Source organism: Tamandua tetradactyla, chromosome 1, assembly GCF_023851605.1.
Source record: "Tamandua tetradactyla isolate mTamTet1 chromosome 1, mTamTet1.pri, whole genome shotgun sequence".
Classification (NCBI taxonomy): domain Eukaryota; kingdom Metazoa; phylum Chordata; class Mammalia; order Pilosa; family Myrmecophagidae; genus Tamandua; species Tamandua tetradactyla.
In genome coordinates this window covers 47,336,605-47,350,400 of record NC_135327.1, presented here as the reverse complement: position 1 = coordinate 47,350,400, position 13,796 = coordinate 47,336,605, and the positions used below count along the sequence as shown (strand labels likewise).

Here is a 13,796-nt window from a genome sequence, read left to right as displayed (position 1 = left end):
ACAGTAGGGCAAAATGTGCCCAAGATTAAACACGCCTCTAATCTCATGTAACAAAGTTTACAGCAGGACCAAAAAGATCAAACTTTTTATAAATAGCTTAACCACATCTAGAATATAGCTCAAAATATTTATAAAAATACAAAAACATCTACCACCCAGAGGTAAAATTTACAATATACTAGAATTTAATAAAAAATTATCAGGTATGCAAAGAAACAGGAAAATATAACCTATAATGAGGAGAAAACCATTCAATTTTTAAATTGTTTTGGGGAAAAAAATAAAAAACAACCATGAAGTGACAAAGATGATAGATTAAAAGTAAACAAAGATATTGAAATATTCTTAAATTTTATTCCATATGTTCAAGAAGCTAGGAAAAAGATTAAATACGTAAAATAGATAAACAGAAGACATTTTTAAAGAGATGCAAATCAAACTACTAGAGATAAAAACTACAATTCAGAAATTAAAAGTAAGCAGGATGAGTTAACAGATGATTAAATATTGCAGAAAAATAATTAGTAAACTTGAAGATATAATAGAAACTATTCTAAATGAACCGAAGAGAGGAAAATGAATGAAAAAAATAAACAACGCATCACTAAGCTGTAGGACTACAGGAGGTCAAAAATAAGTGCAATTGGAATCCTGGGAAGACAAGTGAAAAAAAAGATTAGAAAAAATATTTGAAGAAATAATGGCCAAAATTTTTTCCAAATGTCTACATATCCAAGAAGTGAAACATACCTAAGCCAGATAAAGACATCACAAGAAAAGAAAACTAATGGCCAATATCACTCATGAACATAGATGAAAAATTCTTAACAAAATATTGGCAAATTAAATCCAACAAAATATAAAAAGGATAATATATCATGACCAAGTAGGTTTATTCCAGTGATGCAATTCTTGGTTTAACAGTCAAAGATCAAGTAATAGAACTGACTAAATAAAGAAAAATCATCACAATAGATGTAGAAAAGCATTTGACAAAACACAATACCCATTCCTATTAAAAACTCTCAGCACATTAGGAAGAAGGGGACTTCCCCAATGTGATAAAGAACAGTTATGATAAACCCACAGCAACCATCATACTTGATGATGAAAGAACACTTTTCCCTTATATGTTGTATGAGAGGTTCTAATCAGTGCAATAAATCAAGAAAAAGAAAAAAAAAAGGAATTCAATTTGGAAAGGACAAAGTAAAACTACCTTCATTCCCAGATTACATGATTATCTATACAGAAAATCTTACAGAATCCATTAAAACAATACTAGAATAAATAACTTCAGGAAAGTTTTAGGTTAGAAGATCGATATTCATAAATCAATAATATTTCTACATACAGATAACATGCAAATGGAAATCAACAATTTTAAAATATGCCATTTACTATAACAACAAAAAGTATTAAAAATTTAGTAAAAATATGATAAAAGCTATGTGAGACCTATACACTGAAAATTATAAAACAGTGCTATGTTCATGGATCAGAAGATTCAATATTGTTAAGACACTAATTTTTCCCAAAATGATAAAATGCAATCCTAATAAAAAATCCAGTTTGATATTTAAAGAAATTGGTGAGCTGATGCTAAACTAAAATTTATATGGAAATACAAAATACCTAAAATCGTCAAAGCAATTTTGAAAACAAAAAATAAAGTTGAAGAATTATGAAAAAAACCAGATAGTGCCAGACAGGTATGGCATTACTATTTGATATCAATTTAATGGAGACATACCCATCACTTTTCCCCATATATTCTTTCCTTATAAAATGATAAAATATACACATACCCCTTTAAGAACAACCTTATCTTGGTCCCTATTGCTTCCTCTCCAGAGGTAATTACAGTGAATTTGGTAACCTTTTTTTGTACATCTATGTACATACATAAATAATAGCCTTAGAATATTATATTACAGAATATGTTGTAATAGTGTGAAAGAATACATGACTATGATAATAGCTTAAGCTGGGGACAACTGTTACCTGGGGGGAGGGAGTGGCAGGGCCAGAGGTGAGATCAGGGTGAGGTTGTGGGACAGTGGGAAAGGAAGATGCAATTATAAAGGGCTCAGTCTGGGAAGCTTCAAATCTTTTGATGATGCTTTACTTTCTAAACTGGTTGATGGGAAACAGGTCGTCATCATATTATTTTAAAGAAAACATAAATTACAAAGAACATATCACTCAGCAAATTGATTTTTTTAACTCAATAATGCAGAGATAAATCCAGGTTATTATATAAAAATATTTCTCACTTTTTAATGAAGAGTATTTTAACAATATGACTAGAAAAGTTTAGTTAGCCTCTGACGGACATTTAGGTTGCTTACAATTTTTGTATAACCACAAGCAACACTGATGTGACCATGCTTGTACAAGTCTTCTCGTGCACATGCATGTGATGGTGCCTCTCCTGAAGTTGAATTGCTGGGGTGCACATCAAGGGCATTTTTAATTTTTCACATTAATAAACAATATCAAGATGCCTCTCAACTGTCCCTCCACTATCAAGAGAACAGAGAACCTGGTTCTCAGATCCTCAACAACATTAATATTACTGGTCTTCATTTTGTTACTTTAATAAAGTGAAAATATCATCTTATTTTAATTCACAATTCCTTGTTACTATTACGGTTGACCACCTCTTCATATATTTACAAGCCATCAGTATTTTCCTTTCCTATAAACTGTCCATTTGTATCCATATCCACTTTTAAAATCTGGGTAATTTGTCTGTTTCTTATTGATATTTTATAGTTCTTAAACATAGTAGACATTAATCTGTTTGCTACATAAAACACAAATAATTTCTCAGCTCCAAAGGACACAACATCTTTCAATTCTGATAATATCTACAGTTGTATAATACCTGTGCATTTTCACTTATCATATTTTCCAATATTTACTCATTTTTTTTTAACCTTAAGGAGGTTTTTACCACCCCACAATCATAAACATGGTCTCCTACATTTTTTCCTAGTAGTTTTCTATTACTCTTTTTTTTACTTTTAGGTTTGGAATTTATTTTTCTAAATGGTGTAACAGGAATTTTTTTAACTTTTTATTTTGAAATAATTTCAAATTACAGGACAGTTCCAAAAATAATACAAACCTCCATATAGAGAAATCAAACATTCCTCTTACCCAGACACCCAGATCAACCAACTTTTTAACATTTTGCCACATTTGCCTTCTCTATATACCTATCTATACATACATCTACCTTCTAAAAATTTGACAGTAGAATGTATACACCATGAACCTGAAAGACCTAATACTTCCATGTGCATTTCCTAAGAATAAGAATATTCACTTTTGTAACCACCTTAAGTACAATTTACCAAGTTCAGGAAAATTAGCATTGATATAAAGCTTACAGTCTATACACCAATTTTTTCATATGTCCCAAAATGTTCTTTGGAGAAATTTTCCTCCATTATTAGATTCAGTCCAGGATCATGTACCACATTTAGTTGTTACTGTCTCCTCAGTCTCACTCTATCTTTTTATAAATTGTGGAAAAATATACAATCTCAACTACTCCTAAGCATACAATTCAGTGGAATTGATCACATTCACAATGTTGTGCTACCTTCACAGCCATCCATTAACTAAAGTTTCCCATCACAGCAAGCACAAAAAAATGTGTAGCCATTATGCCTTCATTTCTATTCTCTCTCCTCTACCTGCGCTGGTAACCTGCACTCTACTTTCTGTCTCCATGAATTTGCTTATTCTAGCTATTTCAGTTAAGTGGAATCATAGAACATCTTCCCTTGATGTCTGACATTTCACTCAGCATGATGTCTTCATCCATGTTATCTCATGTATCAGGACATCATTCCTTTTTATAAATAACGATTCCATTGCATGAATATAATAGATTTTGTTTGTCCACTCATCTGTTGATGGACACTTGGGTTGCTTCCATCTTTTGCTATTATAAATAATGCTGCTATGAAGTTGGTATACAAATATCTGTCTGAGTCCCTGCTTTAAATTCTTTGGGGCATATACCTAGAGGTGAGATTCCCAGATCATACAGTAGTTCTATCTTTAACTTTTTGAGGGACAACCAAACTGTTTTCCAACATACAAGATTCCCATTTTTCTATATGCTTTCCAGTGCTTGTTATTTTGTTTTTTAAAAATAGCCATTTTAGTAAGTGTGTGATGGTATATTACTGTGGTTTTTATTTTGACATAGGATTTAACAATTATTTTCCACTAGGTAGCTAATGGCCCCAATGCAATTTATTTGTTACATTACATTATACATTATTATCATGGGTTAAATTCCCTTATTTACTAGGTTGCTTCCAGATTGCAGTTCTGCCCTGCAGATATTTGTATCTACCCCTTGCAGTAGTTAGGTTTAGGTGTCAACTTGGCCAGGCTATGGTGCCCTGAGTTTTGTTGCTATGGACTCAAATCATCAGCATGTGAAATTTATCTATGGCTGATTACATTTGTGGTTGGCTAAGGCGAGTGCCTTCCACTTCTGCAATGAGTGAGGCTTAAAACAAGAGGTCAGAAGAGAGAGAAACAGCTCATCAACCACACAGAGCTCAGCACAGTCTAGCACAATGCAGCTCAGAGCTCAGTGATCATAGAAGGCTCAGACCCAGACATTTGGAGATGCAGAAAGAACACAACCCAGGGAAAGCAGATGGAACCCAAAAGCCAGGAGAGAAGACCAGTAGATGTCTCTTAGGTACCTTCCCATGTGACAGAGCAACTCAGATGAGAGCTAGCAGCCTTTCCTCCAAGGAACTGTACATCTGTAACTAAATAAATCTCCTTATTAAAAAGCTGATCCATCTCTGTTGTGTTGCACTCCAGCAGCTTTAGTAAACTAAAACACTAAAATTTTGGTACCAGTGGAATGGGGTGTTGCTGCATTTGCAAACATTAAACATGTTGGAACGGCTTTTAAATGATTAAATGGAGGATTCTGGAAAAATTGTGAGGAGCTTGAATTTTTACTTTGAAGAGACTGTTGGCAGAAATATGGACTCTAAAAGATACTTCCACTGCAGACGGGAAAGAGTATGACCATTGTTTTGAAGTGGCAGAAAGTTTGGCAAAATTGAGTCCTGGGGCTAGATGGGAAGGGAAAATGTGAATGTGGCAATCTGGTATACTTGGCTAGGGAAATTTCTAAACTGAGTATGGAGACTGCAGCCTGGTTTCTTCATCTAGTTCACAGTAAAATGCAACAAGAGAGGGACAGGCTAAGAATTAAACTTTTGGGTGCAAAGAAACCAGAAATTGATGGTCTAGAAAATTCTGGGCTTCCAGAAAGTGAGACCCCAGAGAATAATGCCACATGTTAGGATTAAACCAAACATGGAACTACTCAGCCATTTCAGGACAAGCCAGGATTGGAGATGGAGTTATCCAGAAAGGATTGTCTGATGGCTTTGATCCCTGTATGCTACTACATGCCAAGTCAATAAATTTTTTTTGAGACCTGATTAAATGGAACCACAGCTAGTCTGGACCAAACGGGACAGAAAAGGGACAGATTGAAGGAAGAATGGCCTCAGAGGCAGAACCATGGAAACTAAAGTCTCAAGCCAAGAAACATCAGGCCATGAGAGCAGATCTACTATGCATGTGGAGGGCGTGGGTTTGCCGTAAAGGCAGGGGCTGGTTCTTCTGCTTCTACGTTCAGGAATAGTTCTGGTGCCTCAGGTCTCAGTGAGAGTGGAGAACGTATCCTGCGTGTTGCGGGGAAGATGGCTGCCTCTCCACTGTTCTAAAGAGTTTAAGCATGTGCCCACAGATGGCAGAGAACCTGGGAGCTGCACAGGTGCCTGAGGGGGGGAACTGAGAAAAAAGTGGTCTACCCAGTGCTCCCCAATGTTGCAACCCTCACCCAAGTGTTTGGAGAGAACAGGGCTACTACTAGGCCCTTGGAAAGGGCCACTTTCTAAATCCCTGAGGATGAATGACTCTCAGACTTTGAAATCTAATGAAGTTTGCCCTGCAGGTTTTTACAATTGTTTATTCCAGTGACCCCTGTTTTCCTTCCAATTTCTCCCTATGGCAATGGGATTATTTATCCTATGACTATTCCTTCTTTGTACATTGGAAGCAGATAACTTGATATAAGTTCACAGGTCCACAGCCATAGGAGAATTTTGCCATGAGACAGACCACGCCTGTAACTGACTTTGATGAGATTGTATACTATTTTTGAGTTGGTATTGTATTTGTATTGTTACTGAAATAGTTTAAGGCTTTTGTGACATTATGATGAAATTAATGTATTTTGTACATGGAAAGATTTAGTGTGTTGTATGCAGGGCAGATGAGCATTGTTAGGTGAAAAAATATATCTGCTATTGTTTTCTATTTAGAGATAAAGTATGGTTTAAGGTGATGTGTATAGATGACAAGTTGACAAGGTGGGGGACTCTGTAGTAGTTAAGTTCAGGTGTCGGTGTCCTGTTCTGTTGTGGGCTTAAATCATTAGCACGTGAAATTCACCTCTGGCTGATTACATTTGTGGGCAGATAAGGGGACTGCCTTCCACAATGAGTGAGGTTTAATTTAATCAGCTGGAAGCTGGAAAGAGAGGTCAAAATAAAGCTCAGCAGTTCAGACTCAGATGTTAGGAGATGCAGAAAGGACACACCGTGGGGAAAGCTATTTGAACCAAGAAGCCAGGAAAGAAGGACACTAGATGTCATCATGGACGTCACAAGCGACAGAGAAACCCAGATGAAAGCTAGTGGCCTTTCTTCTGAGGAACTGTAAATTTGTAAATAAATAAATCCCCTTATTAAAAGCCAATCCATCTCTGGTGTGTTGCATTCCAGTACATTTAGCAAACTAAAATACCCCTGTATCTATAAACATCCTGTTTTAATTACTATGGTGGTTATAAATGTGGTATCTATTACATAAGTCAAGCACTGTGAAATACGTTTCAAAATCGTCTTGGCTACTCTGTATACTTGTTCTTCCATATAAATTTGAGAATCAGCTTGGTAAATGCCATAAGGAAGAGGGTGGATGGTACTGTGGTATATTCGTAGTGGCTTTTAAAATACTTTTTAGTGGGTTTACATAATTTTTCTTATCAACCAAAACAAGTTTTTTTCCTGTGTAGTGGATATGTCTTCTAAACTGATTTGGTTACAGTTAATCAGACTGTATTACAATAGCAAAGGTGGGTGAAAGAAAACAGTCATATTTCAATCCGTACATTGAAGAGAATATAAATCCAGGGATGGTTTCTTTGAATCTATTACTTCTTTAAAAAGGAAGGTTAGCAGGACTCTCTGTGTATCTACTGAACAAATATTACATAACTTTTGGGTTGGTGGACTTCAAACCAGTTAATTAAAATAACATATGTTCAACATAAATTATGAGAAAAATACATGCAAGAATTTGTAATCACTTTTCTCAGTTCCAGAGTCATAGGTAAACTTATTATTAATATCTCCAAAATATGTATTAGAAATTATCTCAAATCAAATTTGCTTTTCCTTAACCTTGTTTTATTAAAACACATTATTATTAAAAATAAATATTATTTTGAGAATTTTTAATAATTGGCCCTTCTAGTACCACAATTAAACAACTAAGAAGTATATAACTAAAAGGATACCTTAAACATAGTTGGGTTAGTGATTTTAAGATTTTTTTAAATCTATATTAATATATTCTCTATGACTTTAAAATATAACAGAATCAACCAAAGTGATTCTTATAGTATCGATGCCACTACTTTCAACCCAGAACATTAATGTAATCTTCACAGTCAACTATGTTAAACACAGACTGAAATGAGATGGTATTAAGGCATATGTCTGTTAACATTGTGAGGCACGATAATTCTATGATGGCTATGTTTTGGAAAAACAGAGATATTTACAAAACTATTTAAGGGTGAAATATGTATCTGGAATTTGTTTTTAAAATACTATAGGAGCTGAATCATTAAACTGATATCTCTTTTAGTCTCCAGTATTTTAGAGCGGCTAGAAGTAAAAACCATTTTTGTGAAATTGTAACCCATGTCAAAGTCTGAAATATGTTCTACAACTAATCGTGATGCTGTGCTTAGAAATTTATAGCGTTTTTTGTATACATGTTATTGTTCACAAAAAAAGAAGGAGAAAAAAAGCTGATTGTGATGATAAAAAAGCATTTAAGCCCTCTAGCTTCCTGTATTACAGAGCAATTAGAAGGAAAAATATGAGAGGATCGTATGGTAGTCCATGACAAACTCTAGGCTCTATCTGATAACCACTTTTGAAGAGCGCTTTGAAAACTACTGCTTTTTTATTTCTTTGCTTTGAATATATGTTATACTACACAATAGAAAAAGTTCAAAAAAATTAAAGAAAAATTTTTTTTAAAAATACTATGAAGAAAATCAGATTAGTAAGATAGACAAAGGATAAAAGCACTGTTAGTTATTGGAGCTGGATGACAGATTCATGAGGGCTCTTTACATTATCCTTTCTAATCTTATATATATTTAGAGAATTCAAAGTATTTTTTAAAATGAAAACTATATGTTAATGCTAGAAAAAAATAATTCTAGTAATCTTTCTTTTTTTTACATAGGCAGGCACTGGGAAACGAACCCGGGTCCTCTGGCATGGCAGGCAAAAGTTCTTGCCTGCTGAGCCACCGTGGCCCGCTCAATTTTAGTAATCTTAACTTCACAATGTGTTTCTCCAGAAGAGAAAAATTAAGCACTTTTATTCTAAAAACTATGCAAAATTAAAAATTAGTTTATATTCTGGATTCCAAAGTAAAAGATACTTTTAAAGTTTCATAATCAAAACATCCCAAATGGGCAGGTGTTTAACAGCAAAAACATCTGCAAAATCAGCCAGAAAACAAACAAAAATTAACCCTGATTCCTTTCTACTTTAAATTCATACTATTCTACTCCATCTGGAGCAGGATCAAGTGTAGACAATATTCCAAGATAAGAAAACAAAGTGCGTATTCCTCACAAAGCCACACTACTGCTGATATGTAACCAATAGGCTTACTGTGGATAAGAATGGTCTTCAAACACTGCATACACTAAAGGTTAAAGATATAGGAAAAGTCAGAACAAAGCAGTTACCAGGGAGGAATTCTGCCAGCTGAGAGCTTTCCCTTCTGCCCTTCAAACAAGAGTCTGTTGGCAACTGAGACTGGGTTCTTGATTCCTATAAAATAAAATCAGGAGAAAATAAAGTCAGGAAAATATCTTTAAGTTGTCCACATACAGAAACAGCTCTTCATTATCCACAAACAAGATTCATATAAATAAATGATGAGTGCCTAAAAATGCAAGAAAAGAATATAAAATATATATTCTCATTTCTGTAATGTGTTACAGCAACAGACACTCAATTAGGAATACTCCATATTTAAATTGGGTCCCTTTTAAACAGATTTCAGAATAGAAGGAAAAAATGAACTAAATAAATTCCCTGGCATTTATTTAAACAGAAAACCATGAATCTCCCTTACTAAAGAATAAAATTATTACAAACAGCTTCAAATTTACCTTGGAGAAGAAAATTAAAGGGAGGGCAGGGAAAGCCATAAATTTTAAATTTCACTTATATGAGAGAATAAAGAGAAAGATTCAAACTGGGATAGAAGTAGGGATGGAAAATGGAGGCCATGTATACACAACATTGTTATCTAAAATATGGTTCTGGTACAGATCCTCAGATTGTTTCTAAGAGACAGAACAGTAGGTAAAAAGTGAGGCAAGGGAGCTTGTTTGGGAGGAAAGGAACAAGAGGAGAGCCAGTATCAGTGTGAGAAACATTAGGATAACTACTGCAAATATGCTGATGATGCTAACAGAAAACATAATAACTTAGTGTCCAATATATGTCAGTCCAGCCCCAAATCATTAAATGTATCAGCTTATTTCATTGTTCCCTCAACCCTATCATGTAGACATACTTGTGAACCCTAATTGACTAATGAGGAAACAACTGCAGAGAGATTAAGTTACCTGCCAAGATTAGAGGGCTGAAACAGTGTTTAACAGAGGCAGCTAATACCAGAGTCCACACATTTAAGCATTTACCTACCAATGTCTGTTAGGACACAATTAATACAAAGAAATACGAGCAATACGATATAAAGAGAATATAAAAAACTCAGTTAAGGGAGAGGAGCCAAGACGGTGGCTTAGCGAGGTGTGGGATTTAGTTCATCCTCCAGAGCCAGAAACAGTTCAGAGCACCTGCTGGGGCCATGTCAGTGACGGAACACACAGCATACCCCAGTCTGGACCAGCTGGACCGGCTGTGAGCCCTGCCCAGAACTGTGAGTTCCCCAAGCCGTGGCAGCCAGCGCTCCTTCCCCACAGGTTGCTTCCCAGAGGGGGAAGGAAAGAGACTTTACCAGCAGCAGGGGCTGAGCACACCCAAACGCCAACTGTGGAATTAATTAACAAATTCTGACTACTAAAATTAGGCCCCAAATTCAGGTGAACCTTGAGTAAAAGTGGAGGTCATTGGTTTTTGCCCCAGTGCAGAGGGGAAGGGCAGACAGAAAAAACAAAAGAAAAAAAAAAAAAAAAAACAGTTATTTTGGATCTGAAAAGGTCTGGGCCCTGCAGAAAAGGAGGGGGCTCATAGGACCTGGAGATACACAGAGCAACGTACCAACTTAAGCTCTTGATTGGCAAACCTGAGGAACAGGGTCCTCTTCTGAAAAGGATTTTTCTTTTTCTCTTTTGTGGCTATGTTTCTATGGATTGATTACTCTTCGGATACAGCTATAAGGCTTCTCTGGCTCCACTGCCCCAGGCATAGGCAGAAACAGGCTTGTCTGAGAGCTAGTCTGGAGCCTGTGCCTTCCCCAAGAGAGGGGTGGGGCCCAACTCAGGTGGATTCCCTCCCTCAGGAAACTCTGACCCCAGGATCTGGAAAAGGGAAGAGATTAAAGTCAGCTAACAACCTCTCCTCTGTCTCCACCATGCCCCCAGCAGGGAGAGTCAGCTGAAGTTAAAGGTACCTCATCACCTTACGCTGGTGGAACCTGCAGGCAGAAAAGCACCACATACTGGACAGGATAGGAAAAATGCAGAGTCCAGAGACTTCATAGGAAAACCTTTTAATCTGCTGGGTCTCACCCTCAGGGAAAACTGACACAGTTGACTCCTTCTGAGAGGAGAACAGTTAGGTCTGGGAAAATCTGACTGGGGTCTAAAATACCTAAGTAGACCTTCCAAAGGGGTGGGGGAAAGGCACCATACAGGCAGGGCAAGAAAGGAAAAAACAAGAACTGAAAAATTCTGATTAAACAAAACCTAAGCTAGAGGACTACAATAAGCTGAACTGAATGTCAGAGAACACATAGACAACAAAGTCATCCAGTGAGAAAATCCTAGGGAAAAAACGAAGTGAAAATAATCCCCAGAATAAACTAATCAAGGTAATTAAATGCCTAGACACCAGGAAAAAATTAGTGAATCATACTAGGAAAATTGAAATAATTGCCCAGTCAAAAGAACACATCAACAATTCAAATGAGATACCCTAGTTGAAACAATTAATTCAGATTGTTCAAACAGACACAGAAAACCTCATCGAAAATCAAATCAATGAATTGAGGGAAGATATAAAGAAGGAAAGGAATAGACAAAAGTTAAATCAAAAGTTTGAAAAAACAAATCACAGAACTTGTGGGAATGAAAGGCACAGTAGAAGAAATTAAAAAACAACGAAAACGTACAGCAACAGATTTCAAGAGGCAGACTAAAGGATTAGTGAACTGGAGGACAGGACATCTGAAATTCGACAAGCAAAAGAAAATAAAGGGAAAAGAATGGAAAAATATGAGCAGGGACTCAGGGAACTGAATGACAACATTAAGCTTGCGAAAAATGTGTTGAAGGTTTCTCAGAAGGAGAAGAGAAGGGAAAAGTTGGAGAAAAACTAATAGAGGAAATTACCACTGAAAATTTCCCAACTCTTATGAAAGACTTAAAATTACAGATCCAAGAAGTGCAGCACACCCCAAACAGACTATATCTAAACAGACGTATTCCAAGACACTTACTAATCAGGATGTCAGATGTCAAAGAAAAAGAAAGAATCTTGAAAGCACCAAGAGAAAAACAATCCATCATATACAAGGGAAATCCAATAAGACTATGTGTAGATTTCTCAGCAGAAACCATGGAGGGTAGAAGACAGTTGGATGATATATTTAACATACTAAATGAAAACAAAACTGCCAAGCAAGAATTGTATATTCAGCAAAACCGTCCTGCAAAAATGAGGGGGAAATTAAAACATTTGTAGACAAAAATTCACTGAGAGAATTTGTGACCAAGAGACCAGCTCTGCAAGAAATACTAAAGGGAGCACTAGAGACAAATAAGAAAAGACAGGAGAGAGAGGTGTGAAGAAAAGTGTAGAAATGAAGACTATCAGTAAAGGTAAAAAAGGAAAAAAATGACATGTGACATATAAAATCCAAAAGGCAAAATGGTAGAAGAAAGTACTGCCCTTAAAGTAATAATACTAAATGTCAATGGATTAAACTCCTTAATCAAAAGACAAAGACTGGCAGAATGGATTAAAAAAACAGGAACTATCTATATGCTGTCTACCGGAAGTGCATCTGAGACTGAAGGATAAACATATGTTGAAAGTGAAAGGTTGGATTTTGCACCAGAAAAAAAAAAAAAAAAAGAAAGAAAGTGAAAGATTGGGAAAAGATATTCCATGCAAATAACAATCAGAAAAGAGCATGAGTAGCTATACTAATATTCAACAAATTAGACTTTAAATGTAAAACAGTTAAAAGAGACAAAGAAGGACACTATGTATTAATAAAAGGAACAATTCAACAAGAAGACATAACAATCATAAATATTTATGCACCAAGCCAGGATGCTCCAAAATACATGAGGTAGACACTGAAAAGAGAAACAGACACATCTACCATAATAGTTGGAGACTTCAAATCTCCACTCTCATCAATGGACAAAACATCTACACCGAGCATCAATAAAGAGATGGAGAATTTGAATAATACAATAAATGAGCTAGACTTAACAGACATATATACAACATTACACCTCACAACAGCAGGATACACCTTTTTGTCAAGTGCTCATGGATCATTCTTAAGGATAGACCATATGTTGGGTCACAAAACAAGTCTCAATAAATTTTAAAAGGCTGAAATCATACAAAACACTTTCTCATATCATAAAGGAATGAAGCTGGAAAATAGTAATAGGCAGAGAGCTAGAAAATTTACAAATATAAGGAGGCTCAACAACACACTCTTCAACAACCAGTCGGTCAAGGAAGAAATTACAAGAGAAATCAGTAAATATCCCAAAGTAAATGAAAATGAAAACACAGCATATCAAAACTTATGGGATGCAGCAAAGGCAGTGCTAAGAGGGAAATTTATTGCCCTAAATGCCTATATCAAAAAAGAAGAAACAGTAAAAATCGAGGAATTAGCTGTCAACTTGGAAGAAGTAGAGAAAGAACAGCAAATTAACCCCAAAGCAAGCAAAAGGAAAGAAATAATGAGGATTAGAGCATAAATAAGTGAAACTGAGAAAATCAACAAAACCAGAAGCTGGTTCTAATGAAAAATCAGTAAGATTGATGGAAACTGAGCAAGGTTGACAAAAAGAAGAAGAGAGAGGATACAAATAAATAAAATCAGAAATGGAAGAGGAGACAATCACTGATCCCACAGAAATAAAGGAAGTAATAAGAGGATACAATGAACAACTTTATGCTAATAAATTCAAC

At 35.5% G+C, this 13,796-nt stretch overlaps 1 protein-coding gene across 8 annotated transcripts in view; it reads right to left on the bottom strand.

Annotated features, from left to right (window-relative positions):
- The window catches only part of TASP1 (taspase 1), a 490,143-nt gene that overhangs the window by 400,434 nt on the left and 75,913 nt on the right, over positions 1 to 13,796 (bottom strand). For all 8 annotated transcript variants that reach the window (XR_013157441.1, XR_013157446.1, XM_077115178.1 and 5 more), the window contains exon 6: positions 9,125 to 9,209. Coding sequence is in view for 6 of the 8 variants with exons in the window: in XM_077115178.1 (XP_076971293.1) it covers positions 9,125 to 9,209 (85 nt within the window). In the remaining 2 variants the exon portion in view is untranslated. The remainder of the gene's footprint in view (positions 1 to 9,124; positions 9,210 to 13,796) is intronic.